We start from the raw sequence: 19,144 nt of genomic DNA on the forward strand, positions 1-19,144 counted from the left end.
TCTGATACATGAAGTAGTGCTTAAATCATAACCCCATTTCTTAGTGAGTTAGGACAGTAATTTGCAGGTTTTCAGATTCTTTTGCAGACTCACCTGCCTCAAGAAATATTGGTGCATTCTGCTAAAAAGTATCACTGCACATTGTCTTTAGAGAGCGGATGCTGATTTTGAAGCTGAAACACCGTATCAAGCACAAATGTTCCATAAGCAAATCCCACTCTCTAGGCATTTTAAGTCTCATAAAGAAACCTGTGCTATATTAAGCGTTCCTGCACCACTAAGGTAGTGCACTAGATAGGATCATGGCTCTTTTCCAGAACAGTATTGAAAAAATAACAGGAATCATTTCCACAGCTTTCCCCTCAACACAGATACACAAAAGGATGCACTAGAATAACTGAGTGCCATTTTATTATTTATTAATTTAATAGCTTGCTATCCACTTACTTTAGGTTTTGAAAAATGAAAACCATAATGATTCCAAGTGAAATACTTTTTACTCAGATCCACGTCACCGCTCTGTCATTTCATAAGGCAAGCTGGCAGCTGCAGCATATCCCCATATATTTTTACACACCTGTGTTGAGTCTCAATAACCTGATGCTAACTGCTTATGTGAGACATTCCTTGTATTTCAGAAAAACACACATCTGATTTTTTATTTTCTTTTTAAATTAAAACATGTTCACACTAAATAATAGGAATAAATTGTATTAGCTAGGCAGGTCTCCTTGTATTGTCAGACAGCTCTGAAAGTAATTTGAAGGCAGACTATCTGTTCCCAGGAGATCATTAGGATCTTTTGTTCCTTTACCTAGAAGTAGGTTAAGCTACTTTCAGGTGTTTGACCTTGAAGGTTCTGAATCAGGAAAGCCTACACTATGTACCTAACAGTTAATACAGATGCTTTATATGGAGCATACACAACTGCTACAACTGCTCTTCTATGAACGCTTCACATCTCCAAAGGATTAGGAGTCATCTCTGTGTTGACACCTACCTGCCAACTGACCCTCACCCTTCCAAGGTTAAGAACATGCTTCACTACTGGTGTTTGTCACTTTTGAAAGACACAATCTGACAAGGAAGATCAGGTATGAATCATGTTACAATACTGCCACTCTGTGGGGTAAAGATGTCATGGGCTGCTCCAGTTCTTTTCTGGCAGGGACAAGCGAAGAAAAATACCGTTCGTGCTTACCCATTTATCAGTAATATTCAAAAGGAAATCAACAGACCCCAAAGTAACAGCACTCAATGTGCAAAAAAAATACAGGCTTGCCAAGGTGCTAAGTTCACTTAATTCTGCCCCTTAAGATCTGTTCAAAGCACCTGTTCACTCCAAAAAACATTGATAGGGCAAACCCCCAGGGCACTGGATACTCAAGCCGTCCAGTTTTAGAGCAAGCGATAGAAAAATTGACTTAATCTTAAAATAAAGACACTGGTCCCGTGACTCACAAGCATCATGAGACAAAATTTTAATGTAATGATGCGCTTCTGCTTTCACAAAACAACTATTACTCCACACACAAGCCCAGCTTCAGTTTGCTGCCTACATTACCCTTATTCAGAATGCTTGTCTCTGAAGACACAAGCCCAACACAAGGTATTTTGTAACTTAAACACCCTAACCATTTCTAGGGGAGTGGCAATAACAGGAGGAAAAAAAACCACAAATGGGTTTACAATTAAGTACTTAAATCAAAACTGGTCTTGAAGAGGAGGAAAATCTGCAGTTCATAACTTTTGTTTCTATTCATGTTTTTCTGCCAAACATCATCTTTCACATTTTTAGTTAGGATAATCCTAAAGTCTTGTTCACAGGTGGCCACATAAGATCAAACATTACTGACTTGGAGCAAAGGAGGCAATTACCATTCTACTCTATGAGAATAACCCTTTCCTTCTCTGAAGTTATGGAAAATACTTCCCACACCTGTCTATCAATAACAGACAGAGAATATGTAAGTGGTGCTTCTATACTTCACCTAAATAACACTCAGGTACTGAAGGCTAAAGCTTTGTGGTGCTTACAGCAGTACCTCCTCTAGTGCAAACACTTCTTATCACACAAGATGGGACAAGCAATGCCGTTTTGAACCAGCATTACTCCTGGCAAAGAGCAACATTTTTACCACGCCACAAGTAAACTCACTCTGGAGCTAATAAAAAAGTATGCTTTGTTCATGCGTGTCATTTGCAACACAGCACTCTGACACTAGTGTGCTTAAATTGGTCTTCAGTGAGTCTTAAAATTACAGTAATAGTCTGTCTTACATTTGTGTAAGTTAACTAATAGGAAAGGCATCAATTTTACTGAAATACAGTAAGCACAGTAGATAAACTGACCACTACACCCAACTTCTGGCTGGCAGTAACTAATTGCTTAAATCACCTTATTGGTTGTCCTATTAAGACATTGCCATAGGTTCAGAGCTCAGTATAGAGGTCAACTCTTAGGACAACCTGGCAAATTACCTAATTATGAGCAAGAGCATCTAGCTTAAGGATTATTCGTTCCAATGCAAATAGTGGAGCCCCTGACAAGGCTACAAAGATTCTGCAGTTTCAATTCTTTGTTCCCAAGTGTTGATTTTACAGGGAAAAGATAGGACTCCATTAATAGCACACTCAATTCCGGAAGTAACTATTATATGCCATCAGTCAGTAACATTTGCCCTAAACAGAATAACCTGAAGTACCCATTTTTGAAAGGTGAAAGTCTTCCATAATGAAGTCTGCATTCTGCAGAGCTTTCTTGTAAGCTATTTTCCCCCAGACATTTTAGGCAATAGAGAGCTGGTAGGAATACTGTGCTTTAGGGAATGGATGCCTAAATTTCCTGAGGGAACTAACACAAAATCTTCAGATTGCTGCGCTGCATCATTCATTTCACCCCACCTTCTGCGTTTTCCTCCTGAAGCAGCAGTTTGGATCTTGCCTTACCTTGACTCTGTCCAAGGTGTTAAGACAGCCAAGGGGCTTTTGCTCAAGGAAAAATGATTAGAATATATCATGAAACAGCTTAATATGGATAAGCCCTTTAGTTTTAGCAGCTACAATAAATGCAGACTCACGGAAACTTCATAGTGGAGCTACCAAAAGGTAGATCAACTACTCCAAGTTTAAAATATACTGTACTTGCAAGAACTGGAAGAACCAGTTTCTCCCTAGATTTGCTTCAGGTTGGAAATTTTGGTTTTAGTTTCATGTCTAAAAGATCTCTATATAAAGGTTTGGAAGGTTTCCTAATCAACTCAAATTTGGTGGTCTTGAAAGCATCCAACACTTCCGAGCTTCACACAGTAACCCAAACCAATCAATGATATATTAAAGGCCAGTGCCAACATCTGAGTAAGCACACAACTGAGGTACCTTCTTCACCCTTGTACAACAGTAACATCTTGCAGAACCCAAGTATGAAAGGCTAATGTGATCTGCTAGGTCCACTATGAAGATTATTATGTAATCTTCGAGCTCATGTAGAGTGGAGTAGACTCTTCTACTTCATTCTAAGTGGAACAATCTTCAATTGTCCTAGAATGAAGTGTATTTATTTATAATGACAAACTCAAATCAACATGGACAAACTAAAAAGATGCTTTAGAAGAGCCAATTTTTAGGAATTGCATCCTAGAGACTTATACTCACGTTTGCTTTTGATTTCCTAGCTGACTCCAAACTTCAACTACAAAACCATCAAAATTTTCATTCTAAATAAAGGAAATTGACAACAATATACAGTTAATCACCATTCTTATTCATTATGGTTGTATCAGAGATTATAATACAGTATCAAAGCACACAACTACTGTAGTTTTTCTTGTACTATTACAGATTGAACATGCTTTGTATTCTTATACCAGCTTCGTCTTTAATGCAGTATTTCATGAAGAAGTCGGAGAAGCACAAATTATTTAACAAACATGCAAAACTTGAGAATCTCTATTAGTTATCCATGACTTCTACTCTTACAGGATAAACCAGTATCAGATTGGGAAAATTCAGCCATTAATGAAAGATGGTTGTTAAGAAAATCATCTGACACACATTTACATGTATATTGGGAAAAAAGTCTAAAGATGTAAACGCTAACTTGGCATAGGCATGATTCTAAACATCTTCCACAATTAATCTCACTTGTGATAATTTATGTTTAGCATGATCAAGGATATTGTTGTACTTGAGTACCCTTTCCTTAAGAAGCTAACTGTTACTGAGGACCTAAAACTGATGTATCAGTTAAAAATTTTAAGAAACTATTCAGTTTACCTCTACATCCATCTTCCTCTAGAGCATATTAAGATTTCTTTACATTGCGTAGCAAGTGAGAAAACTTATTCTGACAGTAATTAAGCAGGCTGTCATGAATCAACCACTAAAGCTGAATGTCTTTTGGGTGCAACTTGTCTAGTCCTACACATGCATAGTTCTAAAGCTATTAGCTAAGGGGCTGGCCAGAAAACCTTTAGCAAACAGTAACCGTTCCTTAAAGGAAATCCTCTTCTCCTCTCCCCAGCCTCTTAACATTTCAAGGAAACTGGTCTATCAGACTGAGCAAAACTGTACAGTAACAGATATCCAGTGAGTTATTCTTGGTATTAAAAGTGGCTCATTAGCTCTAGCACACTGAGCCTGAATGTACTCCTGTAACACAGAAAACAGCACTCATTGCACCCATGACACTTTTTCTGCCTATCAAAAAACGCCACTAACCAGTTTAGCCCCTGCTTAACAGATCTATTTTTTAATAGAAAATTGAAGGAAAGCAGTCTGCTCACTAGGCAACCTCCATGAGAAGTTTATCAGGCATCCACTACTGCCTTAGTAACATTCAGCCTGTCAGCTGTTTGGAACAGGTTTTATCAATCACAATTTATAGCAGGCAAAAGCCACCAGTGCAGCTGCCAACAATAACTTAACAAGGTTACGTTGATCAGACTTATGTAGTCTCACTTTAGACTTGTAGTTAACTGCACTTAAGTGTTGCTATACTCTGTATTTACAGGAATTGGACACATACTAGGACATGCTATCCTGCCTCATTATTGTTTTGAGCAGAATTTTATTTTGCGTAATATAAAATTACTGGAAATAAGAAAATACCCACTACAAAAGGAATCAAATATCATCTCACACTATTTTATAAGCATTAGCAAAAAGTCTTTTTACCTTGGCTAGCAGAACCATGTTCTTGGAAAGCTCCTCTATCTCATCCTCGCTGACAAAAACACTCTCGAAGTCCTGATAAGTCCAGCCATCAAACAAAATTCGAGGCACTGTCAAGCAAAGTCGTCAATCAGTAGTGAAAATTAAGAATTTATTATCTACACTGGAGTATTTCTGCAGAAACAGAATACAGCAGATGCCAGCAGAGATGCCGCTAAACAACATATCCCATGACTAAGATCATTACTCTTTCACTCTGGGCAACCACAAAGGTGGTCGTCCGGTACCCACACCCAGGTCAGACAGGGCTGAGGTGGGGGCTTGGAAGAACTGCGCTGCTCCTTTCCTGACACAGGGTGAGGAAAAGATGTTCCTGCTGGCTTTTGTCGTTTGTTAAATCTGGTGGGTGACATTGATATTGACCTTGTGTTTGTACTGGGATGGTTTTAATTCAGGAATGGTTGGAGAGATGGAAGAAGCAACTGGCAGAGTTAGCAGTGATGTTCATTGGCATTAAGATCATCTGACCTTTCAGGCAAGGATGGAAAAGAAACATGATTTTTTTTTTTTATATCTACCTTTTTTAATGAAGTAGGCATGGAAGAATTAAGAAACAGTAGGTGACTATGCCCTCAACCTTCATTTTCATAGCTGGAGTGGACCAAATTTCATCTCCTGTACACTGAATTAAGATCACCTGAATCTGACCAGGCTCCAAATCCAGTATAACACAGTTTTCATAGCTGATCTGGGCAGCACTGTATAAATATAGCTGATTTGTATATTTTGAGCAAGAGAACAGTCTGGAAAGCTTTTATGATGTGTGCAAAAAAACCCCAACAAACCCAACCTGACATGCAACAGGACTAGCATAGTTTTAGCTTTTGTTATTTACAGCTGAAGCTGAACAGCAGACGTATTAGTGTACCTGAACTTTGTTCAGCCTCACATCCAAAGAGATACAGCCTCATTTTTTCATATGCATTGCCTATTATGTCAGTTCTTGGAAGAATGGAGCACGGTATTGTACTTAAGAGTAATGTATCTGAAAACGCTTCAACCTCAACTGAGCATTACTTAAGCATTTCAGAAAATGTACCCTTAAATTAGCAGTTTTATCTTCAAAAATTTTTTTTTTTAGGATGAACCTGCTGATTCTTGAAACAAGCCTGTAGGGGTAAACAAGCATTAGTTTTCAACATGTTGAGAAGTACTTTTAAGCAGAGAGACTATGTCTTGTCTCAGATTCTTAGTAAGCCAGATTATTGGGTGAGCTGGAGTAGAACTTAAGCTTTTACATTGTACGGTCTAGGAGGGACTAATACTTCTACCGTTACATGATGATGCATCACCTTGTAGGAATTTATTAGGACCTGTGTTTCTTCTGCGAAGGATGGGCATTAAGCTGCAGTAATGCCAGTGTGGTGGTTTGACCCTGACTGAGGGAAGAATCACCTATTGGCTTCTCAACAATGCATATTTTCAATTCTCCTTTAGACCTAGAATTCTCTTAGAAGCCTGGCAGCACTTTTAAGTATTTCAGAATTCTGTAAGGATAACATTTCTGTGACTAAGCTTCTTCTCTTCCACGTAGTAGGTGCTTGTTACATAACTTATACATTATGTACATTTAACTTTGGCAGCAGGATTATTTACTTATTATCCAATATCATTTATTTAACCTTTCATTTACTACTCCTAGCCTCTAGTGGAAATTCGTATGCTGAAATCTTTGGTGTTGAGATGATTCTTATCCTGGATTATCCTGGAAACTACCTTAGTATGGTAGGAGTAAGCAATGCTTTCACCGCTCAAAGCAAATTCTGGCATCGCACTATAGTATCTTCTGGTCAGAGCACTCTCTTACTTCAGCAGCACAGATAATTGACACTCTAGAACATTTTCTTCGCTTTATGTTTGGTTAAAGGTCAGCATTGATGCAAGTTTTAAGAAAAGATACCTTCACTTGATCGAACTATCTTAATTGAACTGTCACTTAGGGCCCCAAGTAGAGTCTTAAAAGAACACCAACATGAAACAGCAATCTTTCTGTAAGTTGTGCAACTCTTCTACCACAAGAACAAGATAGAAAAGTTCACCTCAGACTCTAATTTACTCTTTTGTACACAGCCCTTATATTACTTCACTCTTCTACTCATCTCAAGACCCTATGACAAATTTTTATTTTGTAAAACATGGGCACTTAAGCTTACTTTTTCTAACAACACAAAACATTAAAAGCATAGACAAGAGTCAGGAAAACCGCTGTTGGAACAGCTGACAATCATGCACACTGGAAAAGCCAACAACTCATACAGAGCTATGTCTAAGCCCTTTCTAACTACCAAGGCTATAAAAGAGTATTTTAGAAGATTCTAGAGAGATTTCAAAGGCTTTATCATCTGGCAGCTGAAGTAATTTAAAATATCTGATTGAGCATTCAATTTTTCTAATACATTTGAAGTTTCCCTTCTGTATCAAGAAGAGTTTCACAGTTCCACAGATTTCTTGCAAAAGTCAAATGTAAGAAGTCTAGCACAGTATTATCTCTATAGCAAAGTTTGTCATTTTCCCTAGAGACACACAGCGTGCCACATCCCTTGAGTTCCCAGGTTCAAGGGGAGAAGAGCCAAAGGAGGACTTTTCTACTGTCATGCAGGAAAGTCTGACTGACTCAGATTTGGATTATTTTTTTTTTCTTTTTAAATAAGCAGAACTCCTGAGCACAAGTTTGAAGTCTGCTCCCCCACGTAAGCATGTAGTGTTATATATAAAGTACTCCTTCAGAGAGGACCCTGTGACCCAGGGTTTATCCAGAGACAAGAAGTTAAGGCAAAACATTAGGGCACCAACAGGATTAACACTTCAGTTACTTAGTTATCTACAGTTAACTGCTTTTATTTTTCTTCTCAGACTTCTTCCTTCATACAACTATGCTAAGGTAACCTCCCTTTCTCCCATATACACCTGGAACAAAGCCTCCTTTTGCTCTGCTAGCAGTTAAAGAAGATAAAAAACAAACAAACATAAAACAGAGGCTCACCTATTTTGATGTTTTTGGAGGTTTTTCTGACATCTTTCATCCAGCCTGTCAAACAGCATCAAGAGAACAACTGTTAAAATATAAATGATGTTGACAATGACAACTATTTTCAAGCATTCTTCAAATAACGTAGCATAGTTTCATTACATCTATCTTCCTGCCACAGACTACTAGTTCATAACCAACACAGACGAAACATCCTCTGATGCGCAGAATTTGAAGGTATTCACCTCCACCACAGCATAACTAGCATTTACTACAATCTTACAATAGTCCCTACCCAAGCCCTCCCTACTGCTTACAGTTCTGCCTCATGATGGAAACTATCTTACTGCCTACTCAGAACAACACTTCTGTAAGTCACCAAGCATCACCTGGGAGGAAATTTTTTTTTTTTTTAAAAAAGATGGTACTTTCAAGTGTCCCATCCACTCCTCTTGGCAGTCATTGCACTAGAATTTGTTAGTAGGCACCAACATGGTAAGAATTATAGCTGTTTCAAATAAGATTGCACATTCAATCAAGTTCAAAACTGTAAAGTACTTAGTTATTATTTAAGAACATACTAGCTGAAATCTGAACTTGCTGTCAGTTTCTTGACAGCGAAGGAAAAAATTATCTTCAGATGAAATTTATCTTCCATTCCCAAAACAAATTCACCCAAAGGTTTTTGCAAAGGGAAAAAAAACACAACAGGTAAACAACTGCACAGTGCAACCACCAAAGACTATTTCTGCCTGTACAGATCCTTTGTCCCTTCCTTTTTTTTTAAGAGGGGCTTTGTAGACAGCCTGGTGGAAGAGCCAATCTTTCTACTTATTCTTTGGACAGGTAAACTATGTACACATGTGGAAGCAGGTGGGGACAGAAAGAAGTTCACTCTGACAAAAACTCCCGAAAAAGTGGAATGGATGAAAGTACTTCACCGTGAGGCAGAGCCAGAAAAACCCACATGCATATACTGCCAGAGCTACCTAGTCTGCAACAAGACCAGTGATCTTACTTGCAATGCGTATTCAAAGAAAAAGAAAGTAACACCTTTATCAGCATCATGGAGCCCAGTGAACTGGAACCTTTCCTTCCCTCTCCTTTTCACTTGTAACCAGACTGGTGAGATTAGTGTAAACTTGTTTCCAAATATTTTAGCAATGTCATAGCCATGGCTGTTCCACTTGCAAAAGAAAGGAGAGAAAAAAAGTGAGAGGCTCAAAAGCAAGATATACAATTCCCTTTACTTTTGACCAATCCAAATTCTTTAACAAAAATGTAATTATTTGCTAGATCCCCATTTGTTAGTCTGAGGAAACCTGGAACATTATTTTTATTTAAGTAAAAAAGTACTCTAGAAATTCCGACAGCTACATGAAAGGCAATCTTCAAACTGTGCAAATTCACCTGAACTGCAGGAATTTGCATGTAGATTCCAACAGTTTTGAATTTACAGACCCTGCATTTACGTTCAAAAGAATTTGAGAAACGTGAAAATTTATAGGGCACTTATTTCTCTTTTGAGCAGTGTAAGACTGAAAGAAGTGAAAAGCATCCTCTAAACAAAAGGAAGAAACATTTATTATTCAAGAAAGGATGCTATAATAGTAAAACTGGATAGCAAAAAAGATCAGTTTGACAGCAGCATAAAATTTTTACTGTTTATTTAGAAGGTTCAAGTTGGTAGCTGCATAGTATGAGGACACTTAGCAGTTCTCCTGTTCTGACTTTACTGCAACTCCACATGGCTCATCAAGGACAACAGAATACTATCATCTCTGTTTTACCAGTGAGAAGAAAAACATTATGACCTAGGCATCCTCCAAGAGATGGATGGGAGAACAAGGGTTTGAGACCACCTGAATCCCAAGCCAGCTGACAAATAATCCTCTGGCTTTTTGAATGTATTTGACCAGAAGTTCCCATTATTATAAAAATGCTTTCAAAGCAGGGATGCAAGACTGCAGATTAGCAGAGTCTGCTGCATATTCATTCAAAGCACCAATTTTATTAATTTTATTAACTTACGGGAGTAATATATCCCAGAACATCTCCCAAGAAATGTCTTTCCTTCATCTTCTGGGAGCAATAACTTCTGTGTTCCAGTATAATATCCTTTGCCTTTGGATCCACAACTACCAGTCCTCGGTCCTGCACATTTTTATCAGAATGCAGCGTCTGGGGGGAGAAGACAGTTTTTAGAACCAGTTATATGAAGCAGCCACTTTCAATAGCAACAGACTTCAAAAAGAAAAAAAAAAAAATCACATTCATTAAACTCTGACCACTCCTTTTAAATGATGCAGAGCAGTTTGATTTAAAACTGAAACAGGAAAGTGCTCAGAAATTATTTGTCATCATCAGTAAACTTACTTTGTTTGCAAGGCAAAAAGCATATAAACAAAAAAAAAATATCAAAAAGTGATAAGATTAAAAAACATCATTCACCACAGCTGATAGCGCTCTGCTCTCTAGTCAATGCTTTCTGGCATGTTACCCCCAAAGTGCCAAAAAGGGGTTAGGAGTTCTTAACCAAGAATTTGAAGACGACTTTTAAACTGGATATACTTTAGACTGAGTATGCTGCATTGTGGTTACTGAAGGCCAAGGTTCTCAACACCTTTCTTTAAGGAAGATCTGCTTCAACTAAAACAGCACAAATAGTTTTAGCAGACAGAAACAGAGTGAAAAGGCCTAATAAAGTGTGCATGGTGAGTACGCAGAAATCATCTATTGATTCAGTGTAAGAACTTTAGGGATAAGGCCTGTCTTAACACTTTGTATTATCCTCACTACCTGCAGATCAGATTTTCTTCCTGGTAGACACTGAGCAAGCAAGTAATACAAACAATGAGCGATGTATCTGCATAATGTAGGATTAATATAATAATTTATGGGAGAGGATTTTGAACATGTCTACTTTTTTACCTAACACGCTTAGCAACACTAAGTACATATACTTAGTATATGCACTGGTAAATATACTTCCTCTCCATACACACCCTTTCTCTTGCACTGCTGTGCCTTCTTGCAGTTTTGAAAGAAAACAGGCAGGAATCAAGAACATGCTCAACAAGTTAAGAGAGACTTCAGCATGTTGGCTCCACTTGCTCAGATTGCTACGGGACTCTGAATCATTTTTGCCTGCAAAGGAACGGCTGGTTAGAAGGCTCTTCAAACTCTTCTATCAGGACTCAGCCTTCCCACTGGCAAGGCTGAGAACCTTCCCTTCCACCAGTAAATGATCTAGCACTCTTGGCCCAAACTACTGCTCCCTGCCCCCCTTTCCAAAGGGCTGGAAGCATGTCTCCTTTAGCTATGCAAGAGGGGACAAAAACTTCCTGCTTCTGCAGCTTGCATGGGGGATAAAGCTCCAGAAGTCTACATCATATTGGTTAAAGGAGTGAACCTGTTGTGACACCCATAAAAGCTGAAGGAAAGGACAGTTTCAGGTAATCTTATTTGTGAGCATAAGCTTCAATGGAAATGCATGGTTGCTTTTAACACTGTTTTGACAGAATGAGGGTCCATTTACCAAAGTTCAATTAGTTCACTGTTAGATAAGGTAAGCTTTTCAGTTATTTCTTTTACCTTTTCTTCCAGTTTTTTTGTAGCACCTTTCTTTGCATCTGTTTTTGACAGGGTACCTTCAGCTAGGCAGCAAATCATGGTAAGAGAAAGTGAAGTACAGAGAAGCTTCATGGTGCTTTTCCCCATGTCAGGTTTCTCCTGCCCTGAAAACATAAACGTTCAAATCTCTGTGAACAGAAGAACATAACAGTTTAATTCAGTTTTCTTGTCTAAGAAAAGTCAAGCATTTGTCTTATCTTCTGCCCTCCAGGATCAGACTTAAGGCAGTACTGTTTTAATAGTGCTTTTGCTCTGGCAGCAATATGGCAGAGTATTTTAAGAGATTCCTAGGCTCGAACATCTTTTTTTGTCCCTTGTTTTAGTACATGTATCACAGAGAAAGTGGGTTGGACACTTGCAGCTTCCCTTTTAAAGAATCCCTAAAGAAGTATAATGGTTTACAGCTGAAACTGAGATAAATGTCTGCTGCCCAGAACGATTATAGTACCACCTTACCTTTTCTATAGCAAATAAGAGATGCCATTTGTTTCTGCTCCTGCCCAACCCAGTCAGCAAGTCACAAATTAATTAAGAGACAGAAAGAATTATAGCTATATGCTATATTGGTCTAGAAGAATGACTTTGACAATTTGTCCCAGCTCCAGATAAAAGAATCAAGAATTAATAGCGAACCGTTCTATTCAGTGCTATTTATCTATCATACCTTAGTTCTGTCAGAGGAAAGACTTTACAAAAAAAATTTCAAATACAGCCAGAGCTTGTTTTTCAACCTCTCCCCATTCATGAGTCACACTGGTTTTCCAGCCTAGCTCCCAAAAGTGGGTAAGAAGAAAACAGAGAATAAATACTTAGCATTAGGGGAACCAGGGCGAAAGGAGATAAAATACCAGAGTGAAGAAAAGCAACCTGTTACTAATTCTGGAAGTCCTAAGTATCAAATTAGGACTAGCTTTCATCTATAATAAACTAGTGGCTCTAGATAGGTATCAGGCTGCTTCTCATGATTATGACATCCTAATGGAGAAGAAAAAAGTCATAGAATAGTTCGGGTTGGAAGGGACCTTTAAAGGTCAGCTAGTCCAAGCCCTCTGCAATAAGCAGGGATATCTTCATAGAATCAAAGAGTCATAGAATCATTAAGGTTGGAAAAGACCTCTAAGATCATCAAGTCCAACCATCAACCCAACACCACCATGCCCACTAAACCATGTCCCTAAGCGCCACATCTACACATCTTTTAAATACTTCCAGGGATGGGGACTCCACCACTTCCCTGGGCAGCCTGGTCCAAGGCCTGACCACTCTTTCAGTAAAGAAATTTTTCCTAATGTCCAATCTAAACCTCCCTTGGCGCAACTTGAGGCCATTTCCTCTCGTCCTATCACTTGTTACTTGGCAGAAGAGACCAACACCCACCTCGCTACAACCTCCTTTCAGGTAGTTGTAGAGCGCGATGAGGTCTCCTCTCAGCCTCCTCTTAGCCTCCTCTTCTCCAGACTAAACACCCCCAGTTCCCTCAGCCGCTCTCATCAGACTTGTGCTCCAGGCCCTTCACCAGCTTCGTTGCCCTCCTCTGGACATGCTCCAGCACCTCCATATCCTTCTTGTAGTGAGGGGCCCAAAACTGAACACAGGATTTGAGGTGTGGCCTCACCAGGGCCGAATACAGGGGCACGATCACCTCCCTGCTCCTGCTGGCCACACTAGTTCTGATACAGGCCAGGATGCCGTTGGCCTTCTTGGCCACCTGGGCACACTGCCGGCTCATGTTCAGCCGCTGTCAACCAGCACCCCCAGGTCCTTTTCCTCCGGGCAGCTTTCCAGCCACTCTTCCCCAAGCCTGTAGTGTTGCCTGGGGTTGTTGTGGCCCAAGTGCAGGACCCGGCACTTGGCCTTGTTGAACCTCATACATTGGCCTCGGCCCATCGATCCAGGCTGTCCAGGTCCCTCTGCAGAGCCTTCCCACCCTCCAGCAGATCAACACTCCCGCCCAGCTTGGTGTCATCTGCAAACTTACTGAGGGAGCACTCGATCCCCTCGTCCAGATCATTGATGAGATATGGAACAGGATCGGCCCCAAAACTGAGCCCTGGGGAACACCGCTCGTGACCGGCCGCCAACTGGATTTAACTCCCTTCACCACAACTCTCTGGGCTCGGCCGTCCAGCCAGTTTTTTACCCAGCGAAGAGTGGACCTGTCTAGGCCGTGAGCCGCCAGCTTCTCTAGGAGAATGCCGTGGGAGACAGTGTCAAAGGCTTTACTGAAGTCCAGGTAGACCACATCCACAGCCTTTCCCTCATCCACTAGTGGGTCACCTGGTCATAGAAGGAGATCAGGTTGGTCAAGCAGGACCTGCCTTCCATGAACCCGTGCTGGCTGGGTCTGATCCCCTGGTTGCCCCGGACATGGCTTGTGAGCGCCCTCAAGACAAACCGCTCCATGATCTTCCCCGGCACCAAGGTCAGGCTGACCGGCCTGTAGTTCCCCGGATCCTCCTTCCGGCCCTTCTTGTAGATGGGCATCACATTAGCAAGCCTCCAGTCGTCTGGGACCTTCCCAGTTTACTAGGACTGCTGGTAAATGATGGGGAGTGGCTTGGCAAGCTCCTCCCCCAGCTCCCTCAGTACCCTCGGGTGGATCCCATCTGGCCCCATAGACTTGTGAGCATCCAGGTGGCATAGCAGGTCGTTAACTGCTTCCTCTTGGATTATGGGGGGTTTATTCTGCTCGCTGTCCCTGTCTTCCAGCTCAGGGGGCTGAGTACCCTGAGGATACCTGCTCTGACTATTGAAGACTGAGGCAAAGAAGGCATTAAGTACCTCAGCCTTTTCCTCGTCCTTGGTGGCAACGTTCCCCCCCGCATCCAATAAAGGATGGAGATTCTCCTTGGCTCTCTTTGTGTCATTAATATGTTTGTAAAAACATTTTTTGTCGTGGCCAGATTGCATTCTAGCTGGGCTTTTGCCTTTCTAATTTTCTCTCTGCATGACCTAACAAGATCTTCTTGAGTTGCCTTCATCCCCCAGCCTGTATTGATATTCAGGGTTGCCCTGACCCAGGTGCAGGACCTTGCACTTGGCCTGGTTGAACCTCATGAGGTTCACACGGGCCCACTTCTCCAGCTTGTCCAGGTCCCTCTGGATGGCATCCCGCCCCTCAGGCGTGTCGACCGCACCACTCAGCTTGGTGTCATCTGCAAACTTGCTGACGGTGCACTCGATTCCACTGTCCATGTCATTGATGAAGATCTTAAACAGTACTCGTTCCAATGTGGATCCCTGGGGGATACCACTTGTCACTGATCTCCATCTGGACATTGAGCCGTTGACCACTACCCTCTGGATGCGACCATCCAACCAATTCCTCACCCACCAGACAGTCCACCCATCAAATCCATACGTCTCCAGTTTAGAGAGAAGGATGTTGTGGGGGACCGTGTCAAAGGCCTTACAGAGGTCCAGATAGACGACATCTGTAGCCCTCCCCATGTCCACTGATGTAGTCAAAAAAACGTTACCTCTTCCATAATTTCCTGAAGTTTTGGCAAACTTAAAATATTCTTGTGCTTCCTGTATTACTCTGAAGAATTAACATTTCTACCACTCACTCTAAAGACTTATGAGCTCATTTCTTCAAGTCATATTTACAAGACTTGTTGTTCTGCTGGCACTGATAACAAGTGCTGCTGAGTATTTTGTTTCTGTACAAAACATCAGGTGAGGGATCTCACAACAGCAGACTGAGCACTCTAAAGGAGTACTGTAGCAGTAATATGGTGGCAGAAGGAACTTAAAGGTTAAATGGAAGTGTACTCAATGAAACAGCAGCTATTTGAGGCCAACAGTGGTAATGCAGAGATGAGATCAACAACCCAATAAACTTAAGCAGTATTTGGATGTGGCTGGCTTAGCAGTGAGGTTTTAAAAACAGAGATATTTATTGCAGGAGTTAGGCATTCTGCAAGAAAACAGAAAGGCGTATGTGATTAGGGAACAAAGCAGAAGGATGATAGCAGCAGAAGTGCTTGAAAAAAACAATGCCACTAGCACCAAAGAACATAGAGCACCAAAAACCTCATGTACAAAATTATTTGAAGGCCTTAGTCAAGTCCTATAAAGACTGCAAAATAAAAGCAGAGAGCCTTCTAGTACTTCTTGGATCCAGAGGGCGGGGTAAAAGCTAAATTGCTATACCATTTGAAATTCACTATTATTAATAGTTAAGGTGTTATGCTTCTACTCTGACTTCAAGGTCACTGGTAAACCCCTTGTTTTCCGCATCCTAGAAAATTAGACAAAGCAGGTTGCTCTTGATAGCATCTACTCTGTTCCGTCTAGCTTGGCAGGATCTATAAACTCCTGCAGAGAGGAACAATTGAGAGCCTGAATAGTCAATACAAGTCTTAACTATTTGGGCAGGATATCAATTCTTCCAGAAGCTGGTATATATTGATTTGGAGGTGTTTGATTTCACTTTCAGAAACAATTAGCAACAGCATCCACTTCTCTGAAGAGAAGTTAACGTTTAACAGCTGAAGAACAGAAGTTTAAAAAACCAGCACTGAACTCTAATTAGACATCAAAATGTGCTCATTTCCTTGACATGATCATATCCATCTGCCAATTATTGTTAAGTCAACATCTACTGCTAGATCTATGGGAAGCACCGAGCCTGTGGCAAAACGGTTTCTGCCCGTGACAGTCCAATATAGACTCTTGGTTGGAACCTTATTTTAATGTTCAACAACATCGATTTAGTGAAAATTAAGTAGACAGCATCGCTCTACTACATGCAGATTAATTAGTCAAACTTTAAATGCTCTTTATGGAAACTATAAGCACGAATTTTGCAAGCTTTACAAAACTAGATTCCCATTAAGTTTTTCTTCTGCAAACCTTCCTTCATCATTTTTTAGTTCTCCTCAAACTAACTAAAGTAAGTAGAACTGTATGAGCTTGGCACTTTTGTTTATTTCCTGTATCACTGCAAAATGCAAGCAAAATTGCAGATTGACTCTGTTTGTGTCCTTGTTCAACCGATATTGTGGACAATTTAAGGTTTAAAACACCTTTTGACAAACTGATTTGAAGCCCAGATTTCTCTCTAAGCCAGGTCACAATGTTGTTTAACCTGAGTCTCCACATGAGGTAACATATTTTCAGTCAGCTGTTTTAAATGCATCTTTACTTTTAAAAGAGAGAGAAGCTGGCATAGATTTAGGCTGTCCAAAAGAAGCAAACAAAGAAACTAAATAATCTTGGAGGCTGGCACAGTAACTATTTGGAAATTAAGAGTTAATGTTAATACTTTATTTCTAAAGAAGAAACTAGATTTTAACTACTGCTGCACAAGGAGTCTGTATCTCTTAATAAAGGAAGCCAAAGCAGCATACTATTGATGTGTTTTTAAATTAAATCAACAAAAGCTAGATTCAGGAGTGAAGAGAGTGAAAGTAAACCCGTTTCTAGCATGTGCGAACATCACTCCCTTTGCTCTTGTAAGCACCTCTACTGTGACAGTACGGATTGTCTCCCATGCTGACTCTCGAGACGCCAAAGCTTTCCACGCAGACCTCAGAGACCCCCGCCGCCCGCCAAGCCAGCAGGCTCCCCCAGAGCAAGCCCCCGCCGCGGCCTACCCCCGAGCTCGTACCCGTGGGGGCACCCAGGCCACCTCAACTGCCGCGTCACCCCCGACCCCGCCTGCGGCGCAGACCGAGGGCCACCGCACCGCCGGGGCACAGCCTCACCGCCCGGCGCCTTCCCTCCCTCCCGCCAGCCAGCCCTCAGCCGCCCACTGCCACCACCTACCGCCCGCCGCCGCTTCGGAAGTAGAGGCGGACGGCACCGCCCCGCCGGCTGACGGGGCAGGGCTGAGGCGGCTGGGGGGGGGAAGAGGGCGCCGGGTGGCGGCTAAGAGCCGGTTGCGCCAACATGGCGGCGAGGCAGTGCTGGCGGTGCAGGCTGCAGGGCGGGGCTGCCGTGTGGTACCGGCGCGCCGGGGCGGGGCGGGAGGCGCGGGAGCAGCTGCCTACCCCGGCCGAGCCCCGCGGGAGGAGGCGCCGGCTGCGCTGCCCCTGGGTGCGGGTTGCCTTGGTGCTCATCAGTACCCGAAGAAAGCAAATGCTAGTCGCGGTCTAACCGTACGTTCCCTCGGGGAGCCTCTTGGTTTATTCCAAGCTGTAGCAAATAGGTGGGTAAGTAGGGAGTTCGGGCTAATGTTCATGCACTGGCCTGGAGACAAAGTGATGGCACAGGCAAGGCTGCAGAGAGTCAGCAGGTGTGCAGAAAGGAGGGGTCAAATCTCAGATGGCCACTAACAGGCTTTAAATAAAAGTTTATGTTTTAAATTGAGATTTTTATTATCTTCTGTTTTGACCTTCTACAGGCTGCGCTACTGCTATTTTTACTGCAGTGGAAGTTTTGATGGAACCTTGTTATTTCATGGGCTGTTTGCAGGGACTAAATACCACATCAAAAGACTTGATAAAGATGGATGTGTTATGTCGTGACGTAGTGGCAAGCCTAGCATCCTGGCAGTGCACTTCCCAACAGAAGCTTTTCTGTGACTTGCTTTCTGTGTTGGTTACACCTCGGTGCGACCTCCCAGAAGCTGAACTGGAAGGTTACCTTATTTTCTCCTGATCTGGCCTCCTCTTTCATTCCCTCTTGTGTAATGAAGATCATCATGAACGTTCTTTAGCACTGAAAATAAAAATAGAAATGTTTTTCCTCTGAACAAGAGTCTTGAACTTCAGAAAGGAAACTGGTACTCACTAGCACATGTGGACCCACACACTTACAGACTAAAGAACAGGAAAAAGGACTCACTTTTTCAGTGTCACCAAACCACCTCTGAATCCTTCAGCTTTCACTCAAGAAGTGGTGATTTTTTTCATCTCATGGGACGGTTTGATAGGTGTGTTTGAAACACAGTACATTTTCATATATAAAGGTGCATAACTACAGTACATGAAGTAATTTACAATCAATGTGGTACGAGATTTCCTGTTGTTTCATAACATGCTGTTCCTCTCTCACAAACTTTAAATGCTTCCAGGTTACACTTCTAAATAGAAGGAATGACAGAGATAAGGCAGGAGGGTATGAAAAATCAGTCTTGTTCCCAGTCTCTCTGTTACAAAATCTATCATTTCCTGTGTTGCATTCCCATCATATTCTCCTATTGACTCTTTCTTGCAGCCTTAGCAGGACTGATCCAAACGTTTGCTGCAAGTAGTTGACAGGGTGCATGCTGCCATGGAGTAAGACCTGTAGCTACCCTTAAAGGAATCACAGATCTTATCTCTTATATGTAAGGTTGCACCCAAATTTTTAACACATCTACAA

General features: G+C 41.5%; 1 protein-coding gene across 6 annotated transcripts in view; it reads right to left on the reverse strand.

The window, feature by feature from the left end:
* The window catches only part of CHID1 (chitinase domain containing 1), a 127,483-nt gene extending 109,747 nt beyond the window's left edge, over nt 1-17,736 (reverse strand). The window contains exons 1-7 of one of the 6 annotated variants that reach the window (XM_075162968.1): nt 17,606-17,736; nt 11,795-11,961; nt 10,232-10,381; nt 9,254-9,386; nt 8,216-8,260; nt 5,176-5,282; nt 3,655-3,716 (exon numbers count right to left, since the gene is read on the reverse strand). In XM_075162968.1, coding sequence (XP_075019069.1) covers nt 3,655-3,716; nt 5,176-5,282; nt 8,216-8,260; nt 9,254-9,386; nt 10,232-10,381; nt 11,795-11,947 — 650 coding nt within the window. In that variant the 5' untranslated portion in view covers nt 11,948-11,961; nt 17,606-17,736. Of the gene's footprint in view, nt 1-3,654; nt 3,717-5,175; nt 5,283-8,215; nt 8,261-9,253; nt 9,387-10,231; nt 10,382-11,794; nt 12,265-12,497; nt 12,689-17,605 lie in introns of those variants that run through there. The other 5 variants (XM_075162972.1, XM_075162970.1, XM_075162971.1 and 2 more) reach the window with 5 other exon arrangements.
* Nucleotides 17,737-19,144: the final 1,408 nt, after the last annotated feature.

Source organism: Calonectris borealis, chromosome 14, assembly GCF_964195595.1.
Source record: "Calonectris borealis chromosome 14, bCalBor7.hap1.2, whole genome shotgun sequence".
NCBI lineage: Eukaryota > Metazoa > Chordata > Aves > Procellariiformes > Procellariidae > Calonectris > Calonectris borealis.